Raw genomic sequence first — 24983 nt, 5'->3', positions numbered from 1 at the left:
TCTACAATGTGAAACAGCCTTACGAAGCAATAACAAGATTTTTTGGTCTTTCTCACGAAGAAAGGACCTAACATCTAGAGGAAACTGTAGTTACGTATTGTTTGAAATGAAACTTTATCAAAGTTGATAGAATAATGTAGCAAATAAGGTGTACTTAGGATTGAGGCCAAAGTATAAGCTCATAGAAGCAGGAAACAAGTCTTATCCTGATCAGTACTAATTAATCAAAGGCAGACGTTGGGAAGTTGAAACAAGTAGGAGTAAGCTTATTCTCTCAGGGACGACTTTGTATATACAGGGTGTCTTGTTAAATATTTCATGCATCACTTCTGAATGTTTTTGTCTTGAATCATTAAAATCGTTGTTTAATTTGAGTGGTCTGTGGATTGTGGTTTTCTTCTGTTTGCTTGTTTTCTTAAATTCAATAGTATGCATGAAAGCAGAAAATGGTGTTGTTTTAATATTCTTCCCCTGTTACGTATGAAGGGGTGAGTGCTGCTTTCATTTTCTTTTTGCTTTTTATGGGAGGTGATCCCACTTGACCCAGTGTCTTGAACACTGGTCAGACCTGACCTCTTAGAAAGATTTGCACCACTGAGAAATGCTTCAGTGTTTTAAGTGTTTCTGAGAATACTTGTAAACCTGTGAAATGGAACTGCCGGAGCTGTCTGGTTAATATGGTTTTACTTCTCAAAAACTGTCAGCTGACAAACGTTTCTGGAATAACTTTAGATTCCTATTTTATTTAAAATACATGAAATTGAAATAAAACTGAGCTGAAACTTACATTGGAGGCCACTCTTCAATATTCTCTTCTGATTAATGTAAGGAAGTGATGTGGAGAATTCATGCAAACTTTATGCACAATGAAGGTAGCCTGAGAGCTGCTGCCATTGTTGTTGTTGGGTTTGTGGTTTTTGTTTTTGTTTTTTTTTTTTAACTTTATAAAGGAGGTAACCTGATAAAAAGAGCAAAATACATGTTCTTCCAGAAGATTATGTAGTTTAGAAGTAATTAAAACTAATGTTGCAACTTGGAAATGCTGGTATTAGGCTGGTTTTGAACCTGAGATTACACATTGTTTTAAATCTAGCAAAAATGTGATCATGAGACTCTTTACAAACTGAAACCGTTATTGAAGGCAAGTCCTTCATGAGTTACCCGAATAAATTTATATGGCAGCCTGGTAGCTACATCAATATGCTCCCAACTCATGTGATTTCTTTGCTTTATTGAAGTATTCTAGGACTGTAGTTCATATATATCCTCAATACTACAACAAGATACACATTTGCTCTGTGGAAACAGAATAAACAGTAACATTTGCATATTCCAATTTAAACATGGACAGCAATATTTAATTTGAAGAGTTTAATGGTACATGCTTTTTGGAAAGTTCTGAGAATTGTTGGATCTGGAAAAAGACTTCATTTTTTTTTAATCTTTCACCCAGGACTTTTTTGAGGTTTTCAAATACATGCTTACTAGTAGTCTGTCAAATGTTTAACCAAGGGTATTTGGGGACAGTAAAATATATATTGCCTGGTTATTTTTTATTTTAAAGTAAAGTTGTGATGAACTACATGTAGGAAGCTGCAGGTCACAAAATACAAAGTTGTAACATGTTACCTTTATCCTAAATCTTGCCACGTATTGTACAGGTGAAAGCTCATTTGAAGGTGGCAAGTACTCTGTACATAATGCAGAGAATCAAGCAGATGGAACTGTTGCTTATTTGAGTGTGGAATGGGAGATAAAGCTTGCCCTATCATAGCATCTATGCATTAAAAATATTTATGTTTTGACTTCCACGTTTCTTCTCGTGGTCACTTCCTAATAGCTTTGTGTTTGGGAAAGATTGGAGTGTGAAGTTTTAGCTCATTTACCTGCTGTGAAGGATCTTTCTTTTTCTGCTAAGAATATGGTGATCTAAACTTGTGATCTGGCTAAAAAATCCAGGTACTGTGTGAATGTTGCTGTATGGCCATGTGAGATATATTCTGCTTTCTAGGAGTACAGTCAACTGCAGTTATTATTTCTTCCTTTTCTGTGGCATGGAGTGTTATTTTGTCTTCCTCTTTCTCCCTTTCTCTTAAGAAATGTTATTCAAACTATGAACATAAATCATTACTAGGTTGGGTTTTTTTCTGTAAAAATTCATCTAGGAAGCAGATTTCTGTCTTCTGTTGCTCTTTTTCAACTACATTCCTTAAAAAAAAAAAAAAAAAGGGCTAGCTTGAAATGACTTTCCAGATGTTTTAGTGATGGATATAATTTCTAAGAAATTATCAGGTGTCATGTGTGCAAGCAATTTAAGGATTCCTTTGTATTTAATTTTCATTGATAGTACAGCATTCTTACTAATTCTTTAACTAAATCCTTTTCCATGCGGCTTGATTTTATTTTTCCATAACTATGATTTGTTCCCACAGAAATATCTTATACTATTTAAATATTTCTGAATAGTTTCTTTGCCTCAAATACATAAAATGCACATTAGACCGTTGCAATGATGACACAGGGTGCCAACGAATGGACAATTTCTGTGAAATTGTCCAAGTAACTTCATATATATTTGAATGCACTAATATTTTGTTTCCTTCCTGTCTGCAGAGTTCTGTATGAAGGGAAGGAGCGCATCATTTCAGGCTGCGAGGTGATTCAAGCTACTCCTTATGGTCGTTGTGCTAATGTTAACAACAGTTCAGCTTCTTCTCAACGGATCTTTATCACATATCGAAGGGCTCCTCCAATACGACCTCAAAATTCGTTGGCAGTGACAGATATCTGTGTTATTGTGACCAGCAAGGGAGAAGCCCCTCCTCACACATTCTGCAAAGTTGACAAGAATTTGAATTGTGGTATGGTGAGTATTTAAAAACTTGAGTTTCTTTTTTAAAAAAAAACAAACAAAAACCCCCACAAAAACCCCCAAACAACAGACAAACACAAAGGACTAGCTTTTTGAACATTTCTTAGAAGTTATAATTGTATTCCATCACTACATCGTAATTCTTTCATTCTGCATGCCATGTGTGAGACTTCAGTTTTGTAAGTTTGGTTGCGCTGATTTTGTTTAGTGTTAGGAATGACTTCTTCATCCTGATTACTCCCTACATAAATTTGCATATTCATGTCTAGGTGCCATTTAGGAGTAGTGCCATGGATTTGTTTAATTAATTATTTTTATAATAAAAAAAAACTCCCACCCCCCCTCCTGGGTTAAATCACAAAAATTTTTTTCTTAGTTGTTAGTAATGTCTGTGTTACTAAGACATGTAAGAATGGTAATTACTGCTTAAACCTTGCTTTTATTTAGTCTGTTTTGCATTTAGTCTATTCAGGCTGAAATAGGTGATTTTTTTCCACGGGTAGAGTGTATTTAGACAAACTGCAAAAATGCTATGTAAGTAACTGGTTTATGGAAGTACGATAAAAGCTTTAAGCGACGATGTTTAGAATTTAACTTCCACTGATGAGGTTACCATAAGTGTCTCCTTTAAAATAACCAAGAAAATGTGAAGCTGCAAATGATCTGCTTCACTTTTCCCTATTCTTCTGTTGCAGCAAGTCAGAGTAGTGTGGTGGTGTGATTATTTTATGTAAATTCTGTAATTTCTGAAAAAACGTGAGAAGGGTGAATTCTCTATTTCATTATTTACATTCACTCAGCAGCCAGCCAATCATTTTATTCTGTAATGCTTTTTATTTAAATGTCTGCTTTTTTTGTAAGTCGGAGTATATTCAGATGTTTCTACTTGATTTCTCTGCTCGGTGTTGTCATCTTTGCTGGTTCTAAGATGAAACTTGTGTCTTTCAGTGGGGTTCCAGTGTATACCTTTGTTACAAGAAGTCTGTGCCAGCTTCTAACTCTTTAGCGTATAAAGCTGGTAAGTAATTTAGAAGCAGACTGTCTAAGCATGCTAACTGAAGGATTTGAATGCCTGGTTGAAACCAAATGATAGTTTTTAAAGCTTAAATGCAGTCTGTCAGAATTCAGTTCCTAGACCATGTCAGTTGAAATCAACTCCTATAATGCCTTTGTTAGTCTCCTCACTTTTTCCCAGGAAACTAATGAAAAAAGAAAAACCTTAATAGGAATAGCATTGTTCTGTATTAATTTAGTTTTTATCATGACAGGTTTGGTAGCTTATGAGCTTTAGCGGAAAGCGTAGCAAGCATTTCAGATATAACAAAAGACTTTGGTTTTTGTGCTGGTGATGATGGAGAAGGAGTAATTAAACATTCCATGCAACCTTGCTCACATCTTTTTTTATGTCTCACAGCTAATGCAACATCTTTCGTTTAATCCGAAAGTTAAATGTGTTCCTTCCCTTCAGTTCCACAACTATTCACTTGTTTCTCATTTGGAAAGAGTCAGAAATATTTTGTACAATAAATGACAAAAAGTCTTTAAGTCTGGCTTTTATAATATTTTTTTAGTGCACTGCTACAGTTTGTTTCTTTTTTCTGTAGAAGTCCAAAAAAACTTTCGAAAGAGTTTCTAATGAGCACTAAGTGAACCAAATTCCTTTGAATAGAGTGAACTACCAAGTAGAAGTGGAAAGCATAGATAATGAAGTCAGTGTACCATAAAATAAGCTAGATGAACAGCAATAGTAAACTGATGCTAGTGCACCTACTTTTTACCAGCAACAGTGAGATATATTTCTGGAAACTGAATAAATGATTTGTTTAAATTGAACATATTGACTGATTAGAAGAAAATGTGGACAGTCAGCTAGTTCATCCTGTTTTCAATGGAGGTAATGGAGGTATTGCTGCTGGTTTTACAGTAGATAAATTATCACTGTCTTCATAGGATTTTTTTTGGTAATAAAATCCATTCCAATGGCACGTTTAAATAGCACAAGTAATTCCCAACTGGTTTGAAGTAAAAATCTTCTGTAATTAGTTTTCACTATGTACTGTTTTTTGTGCAGTTACCAAAAGGGAGTGCTTCAGCATTCATACACAATTTTTAAATGATTGTTTCTTGGATGGCTTAGTTATACTGTGAAATGAGAGACTTTCTTCTTCTGCAAGTGTAATGTTCAGTTATAAAGTCCAGATAACCAACAGGCTTCACTGTATATTTTGGAAATTATATTGCTTACATTATTTAGGCAGAGCAAATGTGCTTACTTTTCATTTTCCCATTCTGAAGGCTTAATTTTCAGATACCCTCAAGAGAACTATGAGTCATTCCCACTGTCAGAATCTGTACCTCTCTTCTGCCTTCCTATGGGAGCTACTATTGAGTGCTGGGACCCTCAAACCAAATATCCACTACCAGTGTTCTCAACATTTGTACTGACCTGCTCGTCTGCAGAAAAGGTATGGCTCCGCACCGTGACTTGTTTTTGCTTTTAGTTCAAATGGCTGCTGTGGAGATAAACAGGCCAAACAGGCATTGTTTCTTCTGTTTTTGGAAAGGCCACAAAACAAGGTGTTAAATAATTCCCTTATAAAATTGTATTTCTTAAGCCTTTGTCTAAGACAGAAGTAAACCAAAACAGGAAACAGCGGGGAGAGTATGTCCTGTTTAGTCCCATGTAAGCTGAACTATACACTTAAAACCAAAGCTCACAAACCCTGTTCTTTCAAGTAAGAAGTTTCTGGGAATGGAAACGTGGCCTACATGTTAAAGAGATACTCGCTTACCACATGTGTTAGCAATGTTAAGTTGTTTTCCAGTGGGTTACCTTAAAATCCACTTCTGTGTGAATTTGTGTAATTGGGCTCTATAGGTATCTATGTGCATGAACAGGAAAATAGTTACAGGAAAACAGCAGGGCAGGGAGATGAAAAGCATAGAATCATAGAATCGTCTGGTTGGAAGAGACCCTCAAGATCATAGAGTCCAACCATTCACCCTGCACTGTCAGGGTCCCTAAACCATGTTCCTCAACACCAAATCCACACAGTTTTTAAACACCTCCAGGGATGGGGACTCCACCACCTCCCCGGGCAGCCTGTTCCAATACTTCACAACCCTCTCTGTAAAGAAATTTTTCCTGATATCTAACCTAAATTTGCTGATATCTAACCTAAATTTGCATGTGCCGAGAGGTAGCATGGGAAAGGTTCTGGAGAACTGATGCGCTCCTGAGACCAGTGGTCCTGCTGAGTTCACATGAAGTGATAGATTCAGAACACCAGCCATCTGCCAAATCTGTATAAGGCCACTAGCACACGTGGGCATCAAAAATGTGTTGCATGGCTCAGCCCACATGTGAGAAGGCAGTGTCTGCTGTACACAGACAGAGACTACAGGATTGTAGGTGCACCTGTGAAGCAAGGGAGCCCTTGTTTGAGGTTGGTCTCCCAGCTGTTGCTTCAGCTTGCCAACCATGTCGGTGCATGTGCATGTGTGAACTGCATGAGGGAATAAGTGATTGTAATGTGATAAGTGATTAGTTCTCTGTGACTAATAAACAGCAGTTTGGCTCTATGAGTGGTAACAGCTCAACTTCCACTCTGCCTCAGTCCCCTATCAGGGAAATTTATATACTTCTCCATCTCCAAACTAAGAAAAAAGTCTCTCTCTAATATGGTAATACTTCTTTTGCAAGGAGGAGTGCAGTAGCTGCCAGTATTTTTCTCAAGAGGGGGTGTGTACTGTGGTATCCATCTTTCCCTGTTCTCCTTTTGCTAAGCTTGCCAGAATAATTCAGTTAATTATGAAACTTCAACAACTGAGGAAGGAATATTAGAAAAGGTTGGTAGCTGTTTAGCTAAAATAATTTTATTTTTTAGTGTGGTAATGATAGGAGATTTACTGAACCACAAGTATTTCATTAGAGTTTGTTGTTTTGGGGTTTTTTTACTGTAACAGTTAATGGATTGGGTTTTGTCACAGTGTGCAGTTTGATTCCTTCCCTTTCAATTTACTAAGTATGAATGCTTTGTTGAGGAAAGTGCAATGAAAAAGAGGAAGAGAGGCACAAGAGTCCAAAGCATTTCATTTATAAGCATACTTTATGTGTGTTACGTCAATGAAAAGTCATTTCACAAGCTACCAGCAAAAGCACTGTGGTGTGTGTGCAAATACCAAAGACTTAAGGATGCTTCGAAAGTTCTAACCCAAACTCCTGTTAAGTACTGGGTTTGCTTAGCTGTTTTTCTTCATCTTTTAGGTTTATGGTGCTGCTATTCAGTTTTATGAGCCCTATCCCCGGGAGCTGCTAACAGAAAAACAACAATTGCAGCTGGGTCTCCTGACATCTGTAGAGAGGAAAGTGGTTACTTCCAAGTCCATCAATTCCAACAAATGCATCTGCCTTCTCTCACATTGGCCTTTCTTTGAAGCATTTCGAAAATTTCTTATGTTCATCTACAAACTCTCTGTCTCTGGACCTCATCCTCTTCCCATTGAGAAGTATGTAAAACATTTTTTTCAAGTTAATGTGGGAAGGTAGTTGTATCAGCTCAAGAAGTGATATGATTTATACATGCCACGCTCCGTCCTTTGGCTTGCACTGTGTAGCATATATAGCTTATTGCTGCTTCTGTTTAAGAGTAGTAGCTCTTGGAGTGCCAGTAAAGTGAACTGGATTTTACTGTGGCTTTTCTGTTAGAATATGTCAAGCCTGTTTACCTTTTTCTTAATTACATCAAACACAGAAAATGACTGAGCGATAAGATACTTGGTAACGTTTGCAGTCCTGCATTTTAGATTAATAAATGTGAGCTCAGGGACTCTGTGCATTAGCAATGAGTATCTGCGTCTGTTTCCAAGTAATGCAACTAATGCAGATTTTTTGTGTGTGAACTCTGTGGAGGATGGTTTTCATGGTCCTAAAAGATTGCTGAAATGTGATGTTACCCTCAAAACTGTGTTAGACATCTGACAGTATATAGTTTCTCTTAGCTAAGCCTCATTAGAAACTCTGTAGAATGGGGTTAGGCTGCCTGGGATTTCAAACGGCTTACCTAAATGCCAGTGTGTTCTTATCTTTTGCATACATATCTGAAGCTGCCAGCATTAATTTTCATGCATGAAGTGTGAGTGAATGGAGCTTCTTTGTTCCAATTTGCTTAAATAGGTTCTTAAACTTACCAAAACAGTAAATAAATCTTGACAGCCTGTCTAAAACATGATACCATATTAATTCCAAAATGCGAATAACATTGTTTTCAGTCCCTGATTAGTCCCTGGTGCTGGTTTTCTAACATCTTGTCCTCTTTTCAGACACATATCCCATTTTATGCACAATATACCTTTCCCTTCACCACAGAGGCCAAGAATTCTTGTGCAGGTAAGCGAAACATTTGCTTTGGTTTTTAGTTACCATGATGGCAAATCCTCTTTCTTGCTTTGAAATCCTGATTTCTTCCTTTAGGCTTTTTACTCAGCTTTGAATACCTGTCTGCTGGAAGGGAGAGGGGAGGAGATGAAAGGATTGGCCTTCTTTCATTGATATAAGCCTGGGGTAACTTAGCCAAGGAAACTTTTCAGACTTCAGGTGGTGTGGGTAGCAGCAGAGTCCTACTTGCACTTTTGAAATGTCTGCCATATTTTGCGCTTTCATTTTATAGGCACCATTTGCATTACGTCAGTGTGGGGGATTGTTTGTTTTCTGTCTTTCTCTCACTTGTCCACCCACTTCTGTGGGTCGAAGGTTAGTCCTCCAGGGCACTGTCTCTTGTGCTTCTCTGCTTAATCACCTAGCAGCAGCTACATGTTCAACACTGAGTCACAGACAATTTCCTGTAACTTCTGAGAATCATTCCAGTGACTAATATAACCTCTGAACACGGGCCCCGAAGATTGTCTCTGATTTGAGCCTCTTTCGTGACATCGTGAATCTGTCTGCCAAGCACTTATTGACTATGGATATACATTTATACTGGAATATTATACTGTATTAACTTTGTAGTCGACCATATCAATCACATACTACTTTATGTGTTTCAGCTTTCTGCCCATGATGCATTAATACTGTCTCAGCCAGTTTCTACACCATTGCCATTAAGGTATCATTATTAATGCTTCAAATGTATGCTACTTGAGACAAATAGGAATGAGTCGTAGAAGGAAGCCAAACATTACTGCAATGTTATTAGATTAGATCGTACGAACAGAAAGCTCAATACGCATTTATACCGTTGTACAGTGTTGTCTTTTTGACATAGTTGTGCCCCTTGTGGAAGAATAATATCACAATTATTCTGAAATAAAGATGCATTGCTAGATTATTGTAGGAACTCTGAAGAAAGAAGCAGCAGCCTGTGAGGAAAAAAAGTATATGTATTTAAATATCTTGTATTTTCAGAACCTAAGTGAGCAAAATTTTTTTTTTCGGTAGCATAGATAGACTTGTTTTTTGCCCTTTTTGGATGCAAGAGGCACTTATTGTCAAGCAGTTATGTGAAATCAGTCAATGCACAAGTGTGCAAACATTTTGGAAACTCAAAAACATACCTAAAAATTAGTATTTGCGCTTGAAGGTTGATGCAGTCTCTGTGGATACTGCCTGCGTTTTCTGGGCTGGAACTCCCTATGATTGTAATATGGGGTTTTGTTTCCATGTTTTTGTTGACATTTTTTTGTTTGTTTTTAAGTTAAAACCAAAATTATTCTTTTTTTATTACTCCCCCCTTAAATATTATCCTATAATATTCTGTATGCAGAAGAATCCCATGTTTAATCACACCTGTCACTCAGCCTCTTAAGTGAAAAATTGCAGCCAGCCACCAAACTGCAAAGTAACATGTAAGCACTTTCCTAAGGACGGATGTTAAACCCCTGTGCTCTTACAGATGTCATTACAACTCCTAAATGTGTGCAGTCCAAACAAATGAATTGGATTTAAACTATAGAAACTAAAGGCATGTTGCTATCGGGGTGATGGATTGATGTTACTTGACTGGTATTAGAATTAAACACTGTGATTCTAAGATCACATAGATACTCTAGTTCATGATTTTTGCCTAAGCTAATCCATCATATGAAAATACTGGTGTTATTTGTGCTTGGACTTGTTCTTAACCAGTTAGATCTGTTTTACTGTTACAAAGACAAGATGGATGTGCATATATGAGAGAGACTGCCATAAACAACACAAACTCAGCAGTAGCATGGTATAACGTATGTTTCTTTAGCAATAGAATTTGAATTTAGTTTTTTTTGTGGCAGTACAAGTCTCATATTGAGGAGAGGGAGAGAGAGAGATTTGATGTGTGATAATATTAGCACCATTCAACTAGTTGGTTCCAGTCATCAGAAGTTTGACAGTAGTGACTTTTAAAAAAAAAAAAAAAAAAAAAAAAAAATCTTGTAACATTCTTATTCTCTTCCCCTTTCCCACCCACCCCTTAGTGGAGCAAACTTTAGCACTCTCCTTATGAATCTTGGACCGGAAAACTGTGCCACTCTGCTACTCTTTGTATTACTAGAAGGCAAGATCCTCCTCCATTCTCTTAGACCAGCTGTGTTGACAGGAGTTGCTGAAGCTGTAGTAGCTGTAAGTACAAAGTGTTCTGTACAACAGTGAGAGAAATCAGTTAAAACTCCACAGTCGTTACAAGGCTTTTTTAAGTTAAAATAATTGATGCACTAAGTGATCGTTCTTCCCAGCAATAGAATGTAGTTAAAGTGCCCTAGCATGTCTTATTGTTGTGACTGCTAGAATGATCAACATTTTTGCATAGATAGCTGAGAGATGTGCTGTAAATGAGTGGTCAAACTCGAAAGCTCTTTTCTGACAACGTTAAAAGGCTTTTAGCAATTTCATTTCAACTTGCTGCATGTAACTTCTTGGATTTTATTGTGCCATATCTGTTGTCTTGTTTTAATGCATTAATGTCATTTAATTTTTCCTTCAGATGATATTTCCATTTCAGTGGCAATGTCCATATATCCCCCTCTGTCCTTTGTCTCTGGCCACCGTACTCAGTGCACCTCTTCCATTTATTGTTGGAGTTGATTCACGGTACTTTGATCTGTATGATCCACCACAGGATATTGTGTGCATTGACCTAGACACAAACATGGTGTACATGTAAGTTCTATGGAGTTTTTACATTTATCTGTAGATGAAGAGGTTGCTGAATTGCTCAGGAGATAAAACTATTAAACGCTGTTTTAACCAATATGGTTTGTTTCTTACTGTCCTCTGTTCTTTTTCCCATTTCTAATGCTTCACAGCAAACTAGAACTTACTAAGTCAAGGGTTAATGCTTCGCGTTGCCGATAAAAATACGATGCAGATGTTGCTATAAATTTAGTCAGTGGTAACGTGTTCTGATTTGGTTTTCCGCTTCTAGTACTGCTTACTAGGGAAATCAGATAAAAGCTAAAAAAGAGGAAGAAGAGTTGTGGTTTGTTGTTTTTCCTGCCTCACTATTTCCTACATTTTCACCTTGACCTACTATTTTTGAATTTGGTTTGCCTGTGTTCAGTGACTATTGGTATGAACATGAGTGCTTCAGGACCCTTCATGACAGCTTTTGATGCTCTCTTGTACTCACGGCACTTTGTTAGTAAAGAAATTTTTCTCAGGTTACAAGGGCTAATTTGGTGAGATCCATCAAGCAAAATTTAGCAATTGATTACATGCAATCTAAAATATTTTCACTTAATTACTGGGTTCTTAATGCATTCCTTAAATTGAAGATGGTGCATGAACAGTTTCTTCACACCTTTTGAGGAGAGGCTATTTCAGAGTAACTCTTCTGTTTTTCTGTAATATATCTAAATGAGAGTACAAATAACCGAATTGAAAATGCAGTTCTTTCAGATGTTTAATTTAGTAGCTTTATGAATTACGTTTCCTTTTTAAATTAATTAGACCATAAATAGAGAGGCATCTGAGCTAGTTCAAGATGAAGGTGAACATGGCTAAATAAAGTGCACATCTTTTCTCTATGGAAATACAGGTTTACTTCATCTTGTCACTTTTTAATTTTCACCTTTTGTTTTTACTAAATTGAGTGAGTTAGTCATTTGATCTATGGTTCAGTTGAATGCTTTCTTGATTTTCACTGTATCAAAAGGACCTTTACCAAAGTGTTTCCTTTACGTACTGAAATGCTTTGTTTTATTAGTAGCATCAAAGCAAATAGTAGCATCAAAATAAAAAATCACTGTGTCTATTTTTTGATTTTTTTTTCTTCTTGCCCTACATCCTCATTCAAAACACTGCAAAAAGCATTTTCATCACTGTATATCAAAGTATTACACCACCAAAGAACAATTACAACAGCCGTTGTGAAAGAAGAATGATTGAAGAAACTCTAGGAAGATAACTTGTTTATATGAAGATATTTGCAGTGAGAAATACCTGAATGTTTTTATTCATACGTAGAATGGAAGTTGAATACTGGGTTGGAGAAAAATGATGGAGATAGAAACAGAGGATTTAGCAGGGAGATAAGGATATTGAGATTCTGTTAGAATGACTGCTGGAAAGACCAAGTACCAACCTTACTTGGATTGGTTACTGAACTGAAAATCTACCAGTGACTGATCTCTTATGAGGCACTCATCTAGAAAGATTTTTGCACCTTTGCTTTTTCTGTCTTATAAATCCTTTTCTCTTTTGATAGTCCACTGATCTTTTTAATTTTTTTTGCTGCCCATTTTGCATATCTCATCCGTACCACTCATTTGACTTCCACAGGAATTTGACATCTAACATTTGACTTAGGTTAATGTGAGATGTTGATACTTGTGTGATAAAACTTTTTTAACTTGGAAATGAGGATATTTTTCAGTTTTGGAGACATGTAGGTAAAACCAAATCTCCATAAAGCACTTTGTTTTGGAGATCATAGAGAATTCTAAAATACTATGTTATTGGTGAGTAAAGATTAATGTTCTATTTTATTTTATCCACATCTGTTTCTGCCCCTCTTTATTTCTGTGGTAATGCTGTGGATTTTTTGGTGTTTTGTGTTTGTTTTTTTTTAGTGTAAAAGCATTTAACAGCAGTCTTGATAACTGTGGGAGACTGCAAAATAGAAGAATAACATTTGTAAAATTCAATATTTTCTGGTACATCATTCTGTCTGTCTAGTGTCCTTTTACACCAGGTTTGTTGCTATCTTCCTTATGATAGACTGAAGCTTTATTTACTGCCAAAAGTACTGAAGACCTTTTATTCATTCAACATCTTCCTTAATGCTTTTTTTTTTTGACGTTTTCAACTATGTCTGTGAAAGTAACATTGAAAGCTGGTTAAGGAAATTAGCCTTTTTAGGGCAAAGATTTGAGAGTTTGTTTTATTTTGATAGCAGGATTTTTTCCTTATGTTTTTGGAACAGTACCACTTATATTGTTTATAGACATACCATTATAGTGGGGAAAAAAAATGAGCAAAGGCATCCGTAAGTGTGTATTTTTTCTTTAACTCCTGAATCTTTGGCTTCCTTCCTAAGATAGTTCTGTGTTGATGTCAATTGAGCAAATAATTGAACGAACGTTTCACTGATGCGAAGTGCAAAACAAGGAGAGACAGCATTAGCTCAGATAGTAACTGATTAGGTCTTGTGGTCACCAGGTCTGTTTTAGTTCCTGTTACAGCAATTCTCCCCCACCTTCTACCTTCCAGACAGAGTCATAGTTCTCAGGATTTGTTCCCTGCTCTCTCTCTATATATCCAACTGCTTAAACAAGGTCTGGCATTGCACCTGTTGTCCTTCTAACAAAGATGAGCATCCCTTTAGGCCAATTTACCTCACTGCTTGAACAACCACATAATTTTCAAACTGTGAACTAAATTCCCAGTCTTCTTAGTCCCTGCTAGCCTGTGGTTGAAGCTGGAACTGAATTGCCATAGACATGTTACAACGTACCGTATGACCGTAAAGCTGGTCTACCATCATTTTGCAGTAACAAATTCGTGTTGTACTCCAAACTGTGTCTTTATTTGCATCAGTAGCAGTATGGCAAGTTTATGGTAGTATTGACTTTGCATAGTAATCATGTACAGATTAGTGTGCTTAAATTATATTAGCAAGACTGATGATAATTCTGAAAGGGAAGTCAGCTAAGTGGCGCTTCAACTAAAAAGTCTAAATCAAATCTTAATGCAGATCCTCCTTACTGACTGGAGAAAACTCTACTTGTAACTCAGTTTATACTGTTCTGTATCTGAGGAAATGAAATTCTGAGTTATGTCACTCATTGTTTTTTTGACAAATAGAAACAGTGACAAGATTTCTTTTCAAAATAATTTCTTCTTTTTTATTTACTGTGTTCTGAAAATGAAGCCAGTTAGGGCTGTGGAAGCTATTCTTTTTTTATACGGTCTGTATTTTAGATATCCTTTTTTCCTCTGCTGTGTTTTAGATCAGATGATAAGAAAAGCACCAACTGGAAGCAGTTTCCTAAGAAGCCATGTAAAAGTCTGCTCAGCACCTTAAAGAAACTGCACCCACAGCTGGCAGCAGGTGAATATATAAAATAAAATGGGAAGGGGTAAGAACAGAAACTGCCTGGAGCACAGAAAGTAAATATTAAAAGAAAACTAATATACTTTCTGATAACACAACTACAGGTCTTAGATTATAATTCGTATATAAATGTAAGGACTTCCTTCTGTAATATGTGGCATGAATTATATTTGTAGACTTTTGCTTTCTTTGCTGTGAATTCTTAAAATGTGAGCTTTTTTTTTTTAGCCTTTAACCATTATTAAATTATATTTAAACAAAGATTCAGCTAAAACACGTTTGGATCTCAACTTAAAACAATATTCACAGTTCTGATCAAAGATAATAGAGGAAATGGGGGTATGATTAAAATAATGTTGAATATCTTGGCTATTGTGCAGATACTGCTGAATATGTCAGATAGTGACTTTTCTACAAAAATAATTGAATAGCTAAATTTTCACAAAGTATTCTGTCAAAAGAAGAATTAAAACTGACAATATCCAGCCTAATGACTTTGACAGGTAAGAGCAAAATTTTCAGGTATTGCTTCTTTCTGACCATACATAGGCTCTTTAAGGTAAGATGGTTCAGAGTATGTTAGGTTGCATCACTATGGAGAAGGAGACAATGATAGCCTCACAGGTGTACAAGGTACACAAAATTTGTAAATTACAGAAATAGAAAAGTGCGTTGTTTAAGAGGTAGGTGTTCTTGCCTTAATTTTCTGTTTGTTTGTTTGTTGTTTTTTTTTACGGGTAGCCTTCACTTCATATGTTAGAAAACCTCAACTTTTGTTTTGATTTTATCAGCATGTCATGCAATCTGCCTAATACAGAACTGCTTCCTAGTTTCAACTTGAGCAGAACCAGTGGTTGTTTTTAGATAGATAGTTTTTCTATTCTGGCAATACTATAATAGAGATGTTATAATATATATTTATATTTATATTGCAATAATTGGTATTTTTGTTGTAATAAAAAGCGTGCAACTATAATTTTCAGCAGTACCTACTACTTCTTTTTTAAGAGTGCAAGAGTAAACTCTGAATGCCATATACTTGTTTTTACCTTTTGGTGCACTGAAATGTTAGAATTTTGATTAGAAAAATAGTTTTAGGCCCTCTCTTTCTAGGTGTGCAATCTTCAGAACAGGGAAAACATGGTCATTTTTGTTTATGCTGATATATTACTGAAAGAAAGACTGCATTCAGTTGGGTACGTGGTAACATTAACTCAACTGAAATCCTCCTCATTATTTCATGTCCTTGGGGGATGGACGAGTTAGAAAAACACATAATCAGCTCTGGAGGGAACCTGCCATTTATATGAGCCAGATCAATTGGAAAATAATCACAGAGTTTCTAGTGTTTGTCACCTGTGAATATGGGCAAGTATAAAAAAGAAAAATACACCTTCAACACCCTGCAAAAGTGGCCTTTTCGAATGTACTGAATTTTAATATAGGATTGTATGTGTTGTTCATTGCTAGTTCACAGGAAGACTCAAGAAGGCTCTGCAGTCGAGATGACTCCTATCGAGGCAGATTTCTCCTGGCAGAAGAAGATGACAGAACTTGAAATGGAAATCCAGGAAGCTTTCCTTCGTTTCATGGCTTCTATTTTGAAGGGTTACAGAACATTCCTCAAGCCGATCACGCAGGCACCTTCAAATAAAGCAACTGCTGCTGATTCCTTGTTTGATCATCAAGGTAAGGGTGAGGCAAACCAGCTGCTGATAGCATTGACGGTGTTAAAACTTCAGGTTTGAGGAGCTGCTTATCTTTGAAAGGTCAAAGTTCCCTTTACAATTCTTGGCAATATTTAAAATTGCAATTGTATAAAGTTAAACTATTCAAAGTTGATTGGAACATGGGTAGCTGCACATAGAACTGCAATTTTGAACTATCTCTGGTATTAGAAAAGCTATCTTTCAGTAGCATGATGCCCTCTCTGCATGGTGTATTCTGTAAGAGCAACTCTTGGGAACGAAAGAATATTTCTCACTTTGTACAGAGCAAAAATGTCAGAAGTCCAATAATGAAGAACAAAGTAATGTTCTTGATATAAATGCGAAGATAATAGAGAATGGAGCAGAGATCAGAAACAGAACAAAACAATAGTCAGCAAAGGTCATCTTATTTTCCTCATCTTCTCACCTTAACTTTTCAGATCTGTTCATGAGTTGAATTCTAGATAAAATGTCACGTATGTTTTGTTTTGTATATGATGGTGGTGTTTTGGGATTTTTTCGTTGGTTTGTTTGAGGTTGTTGATTTTTTTTTTTTTTTTTAAATTACTGGAAGAGAGATTTGAGAAGATTTTTTAGTCAGAAGTATGGAAAGTCTTTAATATTTTCATCACCTCTTAGGGTAACATAATTTTTATTTTAGTATTGTTTTACTTGTTTACTTGCCTTTGTACGAGGTCATCGTCTGCTTTTTTTTTTTTACACAAAAAGTCAATGCAGTGAGCAGATTACATGGGGGTAGTTGCTTGCCAAGTGTTGTTAACTGTGGTGAAAAATAATAATTAACAATTAATTATTATTATTTTAATCTTCCAAATGCAAGTAGTGGCAAGTACTGCATAAATTGTTTTTATTGATAAAGCCAGTACTTAATGTGTTAGCGCTTTAAATATTTCATGTTGACAGTTTATATGTTAATTTCTTATGGAACTCATAACTGTTATTTAGTTGTATGTTCCTTTTTATAACCAGGATTTTTAAAAAGCAGAGACCGTGCCTATACAAAGTTCTACACGCATCTCACCAAAACACAGATATTCAGCCGCTTTATTGAAGAGTGCAGTTTTGTGAGTGATAAGGATACTGGCTTGGCATTTTTTGATGACTGCATAGAAAAGGTGAAAAACATGTAACAATATTACTAAATTTTATACTTCTGTTCATTTTGTGTTACTGTCCTGGTTTTTAGTTGTAAAGGTACATAGCCCCTGCAGCAAGTGTTTTAAGGGATTGGAATTCTTGGTGGCTGTTGCTTAGTCATTTTCTTCCTTAATCATTTTGCATGGTCATCATTTTCTATGTTGATGCAGGAAACTTTCACTAAAGCCCTGTAGGGTGTCAAGCTATAAGATAATGTGAGAAATTACCAGTAGCTGACAGTTTAGCACAATGCCATCCATGTCTTTGCTTTAAATGTTAATCACCCTCCCTCTACTGTGGAATTATCTACCAGTGGTCATCTTCGTTGTTGCTCTTTTTTCACACAATTTAAACTTAAAACACAAAAACATGCCTAGTGCTCCACTTGTGATCATAACCAATTTGTGTAGATAAGATGACCTTTCATTGCTTGTATTTTATGAGAATGATTGTTGTAACCCATTCTTGTTTTTTGATACAAAGTCTTGTCAGCATGGTTCTGGTCTAGATAGGTTATTGAGTTTATAGCTTCATCTGTAAAATGCCAAGTTCGAAATATAAAAATTAAGACCTAGAGAATTATATGTATTTTTCAAGGTATATATCTATGATTCTTTCTGGACAAAACCTTCATTTTCATACTAATTTCTTATAGAATGAGTCTTTGTTTCCATAGTGATTCCAATCAAATTAACACTTCTAAACAGACCACAAAATACGTGTTTAAAAGTGTCTTAGCTTTTATTTTTCTTTCTGCTGAGTATGGAGTATGCATCTAGAGTATACTTCGTTTAATATTGTTAATAATTTGATATTATTGCAGGTTGTTAATGTGTTGCATGCTTTAATTGGCAAATTGAAAATATCTGCAAACGAACAGTTTCCTTACGTTAAACTAAATGAAAACACTTTGATAGATTTACGATTTTCTGTTTAGCAGATAATGTCAACAGATTGAAAGCATGCTGATTACTGCATTTTCTTACTTTCAGCCAAGGAAGTGTTTGAAAAAGATCAATTGCTTCTACAGAATATGAAAATTTAGTGTTTCTAGTTTAATATTTCGGTAAACAACACAACTTTAATAGAACTATTTAGGGGTTTTTTTTGAGTTGAGAAGAAACTTTAATATTTTTTTTTCTTTTCTCCCAGCTCTTTCCAGATAAAGGAACAGAAAAAGGAGAGAAGGTACTTGGTCTTTCAAAATGTTTAGGGGTATCTGATCATGAAATAAACATGGAAAGACAAGTAATTTACATATACTAACATAATTAGTGTTAAAAGAGAGATTTTATCCCAAAGCCAAGCTCTGTACTTAGAGTACAAACTCTGTTTCCAGGTCGATGTAGATTCCATTGAAGACGCACGGTTGATTGAGCTTGATGATTCCCAAAAAAGTGAACACACAGTGTTCATAATGCCTCCAGAACCTCCCACTGATGACGGACAGGACCGAGTGCCAAAATACAGGTACAAGTTAAACAGCCACCTGTAGTGAAACTAGAATGCATATGGCATTAAGCAGGGCAATGTTCCACCTGGGTGCAAGACTTGCCTTCATGTAACGTTCAGAAGAACCTTTAAAAAGCAATGGACTGCCCAGATTCTGGTAAGCTGCTGAAGCTCTAGAAGGCAATGTTTTGTGTATGTGTATGTTTGAGGACATGTGCATTTCGGTTTTAATTTTTCAATAACTTCTTGCCAACTTTACAGTAACACTCTTCTACTTGTATTCAGTGTCTGTCTTCCTGTTGGAGCCATTTTTTATGTATTTTGTAGCAACTGCAGTGTACTTTGTTTCACAGTGGGAATGGCAGGGGTTGGGTAATGGAACTGGCCAATACTATTGATCTGCAGCTGACGAACAAAACACCCACTCCACTTTTCAGACCTATTTCATTCAGTGTTTTTCAGCCCGGTGCAGGAAGCGTGGAGTTTCAGATACTCTGGGTATAATTTTTTTCTTCCTGTCTCTTTTGGAGGTCATGAAGGTTCTGTTTCCAGTTGCTGTTGTTAATCATCATCTGTGCTTCCCTGACCTTCATGATATGGATGGCAGTCTGGTTCTTGTTTCCATTGTCTAAGGAGATTTAATGTCCAAGGCATCTTCTTGTGATATCTTTGTGACCAAGACTAAAAGGATCTTGCTATCTTCCTTCCTTTCTCCAACCCCCCCCCCCCTCCCCCCCCCCCCCAGTTCTTTATGCTCTGGCTTGTCAGTTCTTTGCATGCAAATTGTCTTTCCCACTATCAGCAGTTATGTGAAAAGCTTTACTTTTCTGGTTGTTTGTTTGGTTTTTTTTAATCATCTATGTAGCTATAAAAACTTCCCACGGCTGGATTTCAAGCTCTTTGACAGGCCACAGGAGCTCAAGCTCTCCTTCAGCAGACACCCAGCTGGAAGCAGCATTTCAAATAGTCCAGCACTCATGGCAAAGAGGACAAAACAGGTCAGATAAGTTCTACTGTAATCACCATGCGAACGCTGAAAGATGTGAAGTTGTTTTGTAGAATTGCCGCTGCCTATTTATACTGTAAGTTAATGTTGTTAGAGGTTAGGTCTTTGTAACTACTGAGAATCAACTTTTGTGAAAGAAAGAAAGAAAAAGAAGGCAACAAATAAATAAATTAGCACCTGAGATTATAGGTTATTGTCAAACCCATTTTTAAGCTTTAGACTATGTTATAAAATGAAAGGAAGTTAAAATTAACGCTTGAATGGGGAAGAAAAAGAAAAAGAAGATTAATTCTGATACTAGTTTTCACTTGCAGAGAGCCTTTATAAGAGAGTGGTAAGAAGGGAGCTTCAGTTGAATGTTTGTCCATTATTATTAAATGCTTGCTTTTAAGAAGCCGGTATCCGACTTAGTAATGTTTTCTAGATTCAGGATGTTACATCTTTTGTCTGCTTTTCTGTTTTGTTTCACCCTCACAGGAGATAAAAACAGCCCATAAATTAGCCAAGAAGTATTATGTAAGCCCCCCACAGTGGGCTAAGTGTCTCTTCAGTCATAGTTACAGCCTATGGTTTATTTGTCTGCCAGCCTACATCAGAGTTGCGCATCCCAAGGTCAAAGCACTGCAGCAGGCATATGATGTTCTAATTAAAATGAGGAAAACTGATGTGGAACCGCTAGATGAGGCAAGTGCAGATAAAAAAATTTACCTAAACATGGGACAGAATATGATGTGTTTCACTGCCACCACCAGGTTGAGCGTACTTACAGTTTGACCTGTTTTAAAGCCACCTTGAAATGATCTCAAAGTCTGCTCAACTAGCACAACTGGAAATTCATTTCCTTTCTCATCACTATCGTCATGTCAGCTGGGTCAAGTACTCCAACTTAATCTTGCTAGTCTTTTCCCACACTTCCTCAAGAAGTAAGTTCTTGAATATCTCTATTTTTTTAAGTGCACTTTGAATTAATACTTTGCAGTCTTACTGAACTGAAGGGATAATGGGTTTGTGTGCCACACACCATTTTTTCAGTAGTATTCACAAGCACACAGCAGCAAGTTATCCTGCTTTTTATGTGGGCGTTTCCTTCCCTCCTTTATTTCGCAAACAGAAGAGCTGAGTGGAAAAAAAAAAATCAGCCTTCTCAACAATGTGACTGCTGATGTTATTTCAGCTCTTGTGATTTCCTTTCTAATTCTTACTCCCTCTTCTGGCTGTTCAGCGTTATGTACTGAGTAGCTGCTCTCACACGGCTTTCACTTTTACACGTGTAAAAGTTGGAAATTAGGGAAGGGCTTAAGCTGTTTCAAAATCCTTGTCATCAGACCATTTATGCATTTCTGTATCTTGTCAGGTCTGCTACAGAGTTGTAATGCAGCTCTGTGGACTGTGGGGTCAGCCTGTTCAGGCTGTGAGAGTCCTCTTTGAAATGAAAAATGCTGGAATAGAGCCAAATGCCATCACCTATGGTTATTACAATAAGGTAAGAGAAGTCTTGACAAGGGATACTAGGCCTATGTCTCTTTTGCTGTTTTCACTCCCCTTGTCCTGTAGCATGTTTTGAAGACTGTTTCTTACAGCTCTCCACTTGGGTTTGCTGATTCTGTTAGGCAAGCAATCGTTTTGGACATGCGTACAGTTCACCAGATCTACACTGTGTGATTTTACACTGTTAAGTTTACGTTCCTGTGCTATTTGGCTAACCAAAAATTCTGTTGAAATATGCATTTCCAGTGTTTCCGTTTCCAAGTTTTGGAACCTACCTAGTGCTTTCATGTCAAAACTATCTGCTCCTAAGTGTATCCTTTAAGGTAGTAGGATCTAGGATGGATGAAGGCTGGAAATAGGCTAGTTGAAGTAGCCTCCCCCTCTTTTCCTTGCTTCCAAGTTCCTGTAATATGTCGATAAAACTTCTTAGTGAAGTAAACTATGTAAAGTAAAAGGAAAAGAGGTGCTACTATGGTCTTTTGTTGCTACCTAAATATATAAATGAGAACAAAACCGACTCTACATACTTAAAGAAATCTGGACCCATTGTTCGTTGTTACTCAGCTATTGTATCCAGAGCTGTGGGATAAAAGGGAACAGCTCATAAAAACTCAGATATTTGTCCTTCTTCACATGTTTGACAGGGAATGCCTTTTTTGAGTACAGTAAGAAAAGCTTCTTGCTGTGTGATGTTTGTTGGTGTAACTTTCGTACTGGTTTTGTTATTGCAATGTCTCTTTCTGTAGGCAGTTTTAGAGTCATCTTGGCCCAGTAGTAACCGCAGCGGCATATTCCTCTGGACGAAGGTACGGAATGTCGTTCGTGGCACAGCACAGTTTAGGCAGTGCTTAAAGAAGGCAGCGCAGAGCCCGCGAGTGCCTGTGATATCAGGTAATAAGTTAGCTGAAATGGATTTACTGCTGCTGAACAAGAGTGTGCCGTGCTTTCTGAGGAATTGCAGCTAACATTGTGGCTTTTACAAGTGGAAAATCTTTCCTTAATTGTATACAAATTGAAAACTGCCAACTTGATAGTTGAAACACTCTTATAATGTCTTTCACATACTGAAGAATTAATTTTCTGAATTCTGTTGCTAGAATTTCATATTCTTATTTTGTATGTGCGAACAAAAGTGTTTACTGTTGTCTGAAGAGGTTAGATTTGTTTAAAAACCTGAAAAGTTAAATCCTCTCTTACTAACCAGCTCTCATTCATGTCTTTAGCTCTGCGGAGTGCCACAGGTGGAAGTGATGGGGACATGGTGAGCCATGGTAGCGTGGATAGTTCTAATGATGCTAACAGTGGGGAGCACACTCTCTTCGTCAGTGACTTAGTCAGGCTTGATTCCATTGATAATCACTCTAGCACAGGTACTAGATTCTGCTGGGTTTCACTACTAACAGTCCCCCAAAAGGCTAAATTTTCTAGTCTCCTGTTGATTTCCCTTCCACAACCACCACCCTTCCCTCTTGAGGCTGTAGAGAACGGAGCATAGAATTAAACTACGTAAAGAAAAAGAAACACATTGTTGTTGAATATTACTCATTTACTGCAGATCATGCTTCTTCAGTTTAGAGTGAACCATAGCAGAAGTACTGTTACGTTAAATTAAATGTCTTGCTACAGTCTCATGAACCTTGCTTTTTATGCTAATCTTCAGGAAAGGTATGAAGCCTCTGACATATGAGTCTGTTCAATTTTTGCATATTGTCATTTATCCATGGCAATGATTGTATGAGTAAGACTTTCCTCTGCATTAAAGGAAAGAAGTGAAAGTTCCTGAGGTGATTAGAAGCTAACACTTTAAAATGTTGCTCCTTGATAGTAATCCAGAAAGGCCTAATTAGCATTCCTTGAATTAATACGTTACATTTGGTTATAGTAAACTGTGCTTTTAAAGGCCATATTCAAGCTTCTTAATAGGAGTTGCTAAACTTGGAAATAAATATAGAAATTATCAGAACCTTGTCAATACAATCTTTGAGACACCCTGGGAATGGAAAGACAGATGATAAGCTGGAGAAAAATTCTTCCTTAAATGTGGTGTGCGCTTTTCCAAACAAACTGGAGCAAAAGGGGTGCACAGGAAGTTAATCACTTGAGGTGGCAAGACAAAACTCATGGGTTTCTGTATCTGCTTTAGTACTGATTACATCCTACCTGTGCACAGTCTCAACTAAACTTTCTTTCTGTGTGTAGTTCAAAACTTAATGTACAAATAGTTCTTGCACACTCTTCATGTTTTTACTATCTTGAGCCTTTCTGTAAAGAGAACTTTGAGTCTGATTCCTGTGCTTCATCTGATATGCCTGCCTAGATTACTGAACTTCCCTTCTCTCTGCTCTTTGCTCTGCTTTTTGCTCTTTGCTGTCTCTTGGGTGCCGCGTTTTTCCTTGGCTATCATGGTGTGGGGTGCAGACTTATGTGGTGTGAAGCCTTGGATGCACGTGTACATTATTTCTACCCTTGAATGTTACTTCTGCAGGTAATTCACCCGTTTATTGATAGGGTGTTTTCACTTCTGTGCAAAGCAGGAATACTAACACTATTGAAATGATGATAGGGAGAAAATAAGGACTGAAGAATGTCAGAACTTACTTTTCTGCAGAAAAGGTTTTTAATATAGTAGCCAAATGTAGTAATTGATGGCTGCTCAGACCTCTACATTTAATTCTTTTTCACGTTTGCTCTTTGTTGGTAAAATAAACAGCAGTAATGTGTATTGTAGATGAATTATTTCTGTCACTGTCTGTGTGTTTTATGGAGCTTCCTAATACCTTTCACACTCAGTAACTCACGCCTTGACCTTTTTAAATATTGTCATGTATTCTAATAAGTACTTTAACACATATAAATAATCTTACTCAACGTGTTGCTGTGGGATATGTCCCATACAGTATTTTTGTCTTTTTGCATATGCAGCAGCACTTCAGATAAAAACAACAAAGAGAAGAGTGTTTTTCTTGATTGTTTCCTATGGCAGACATTTTGGACTACTGTAAACTTTTTTTTTAAATTCTTTTTAAAGAATGAGTTACAGCTGTCAAGTTTAACTGATATTGTGAAGAAAGAGACTTTTAAAAAATGTTTAGATTTTTACTTTTTTTTCTATTATATTTTATACTTTGCATTGTAGCAGAAAGATGTAGCACAGCTTATGGTACAGTTCTTTACAGGGATGTATTCATTGTTAGAAGCTTGCTAATTACTGTTGCGCTTGTCTAAATTTCTTTTGCATTTGACAATTGCTTGCCCAGCAGTGAAATATTTAATGCTAATGAGAAGGGAAAAGAATGAAAGGAGATACAGTGTGTTAAATGTAGTTAGTCACTATAGTGTTCCTGGGAGAATAACTTGTAGTTAATATAATAATTAGAAAAGTAAATTCGGATTGTATAGCCTAATTATCTCTGCTGTCACCATCACCATTAGATCTGTGCACAGATTGAGCATTTTGGTAATCTTACTGTGAATTTTTGTGGCTAAACAAAATGTGAAACAAATTAATTTCAGGGTTTTTTTTTCTTACTGAAAAACAAATTTAGGAAAGAAAAGGAAATCTGAGGCATGTGTTTGTATTACTTTAAACAGGTGGTCAGTCAGACCAGGGCTATGGATCCAAGGATGAACTTTTAAGAGATGATGGGGATAGTCTTCATGCAACTGAAACACAAATAGAGAAAGATATTTCTTCTAAAGTTGAAGACCTAATAGGAGGTTAAGTATGCATGTTTACATTGACGAAGGATCTTTGTAGTAAGTCTACTTCA

At 36.5% G+C, this 24983-nt stretch overlaps 1 protein-coding gene across 1 annotated transcript in view; it reads left to right on the top strand.

Moving 5' to 3' along the window:
- The window catches only part of DENND4C (DENN domain containing 4C), an 84489-nt gene that overhangs the window by 30021 nt on the left and 29485 nt on the right, over nt 1-24983 (top strand). Inside the window, exons 3-21 of the mRNA XM_086629129.1 lie at nt 2614-2866; nt 3821-3890; nt 5168-5337; nt 7140-7381; nt 8195-8261; nt 8921-8979; nt 10325-10469; nt 10831-11006; nt 14297-14397; nt 15871-16089; nt 17100-17245; nt 18420-18455; nt 18607-18737; nt 19585-19717; nt 20203-20409; nt 21080-21208; nt 21960-22104; nt 22437-22583; nt 24805-24930. Of these exons, the coding sequence (XP_086485255.1) occupies nt 2614-2866; nt 3821-3890; nt 5168-5337; nt 7140-7381; nt 8195-8261; nt 8921-8979; nt 10325-10469; nt 10831-11006; nt 14297-14397; nt 15871-16089; nt 17100-17245; nt 18420-18455; nt 18607-18737; nt 19585-19717; nt 20203-20409; nt 21080-21208; nt 21960-22104; nt 22437-22583; nt 24805-24930 (2702 nt within the window). The remainder of the gene's footprint in view (nt 1-2613; nt 2867-3820; nt 3891-5167; nt 5338-7139; nt 7382-8194; nt 8262-8920; nt 8980-10324; nt 10470-10830; nt 11007-14296; nt 14398-15870; nt 16090-17099; nt 17246-18419; nt 18456-18606; nt 18738-19584; nt 19718-20202; nt 20410-21079; nt 21209-21959; nt 22105-22436; nt 22584-24804; nt 24931-24983) is intronic.

This window comes from Tauraco erythrolophus, chromosome Z (assembly GCF_009769465.1).
Source record: "Tauraco erythrolophus isolate bTauEry1 chromosome Z, bTauEry1.pri, whole genome shotgun sequence".
Lineage (NCBI taxonomy): Eukaryota > Metazoa > Chordata > Aves > Musophagiformes > Musophagidae > Tauraco > Tauraco erythrolophus.
The sequence above is the reverse complement of the archived record's forward strand: the minus strand, read 5'-3'. Positions and strand labels throughout refer to the sequence as shown.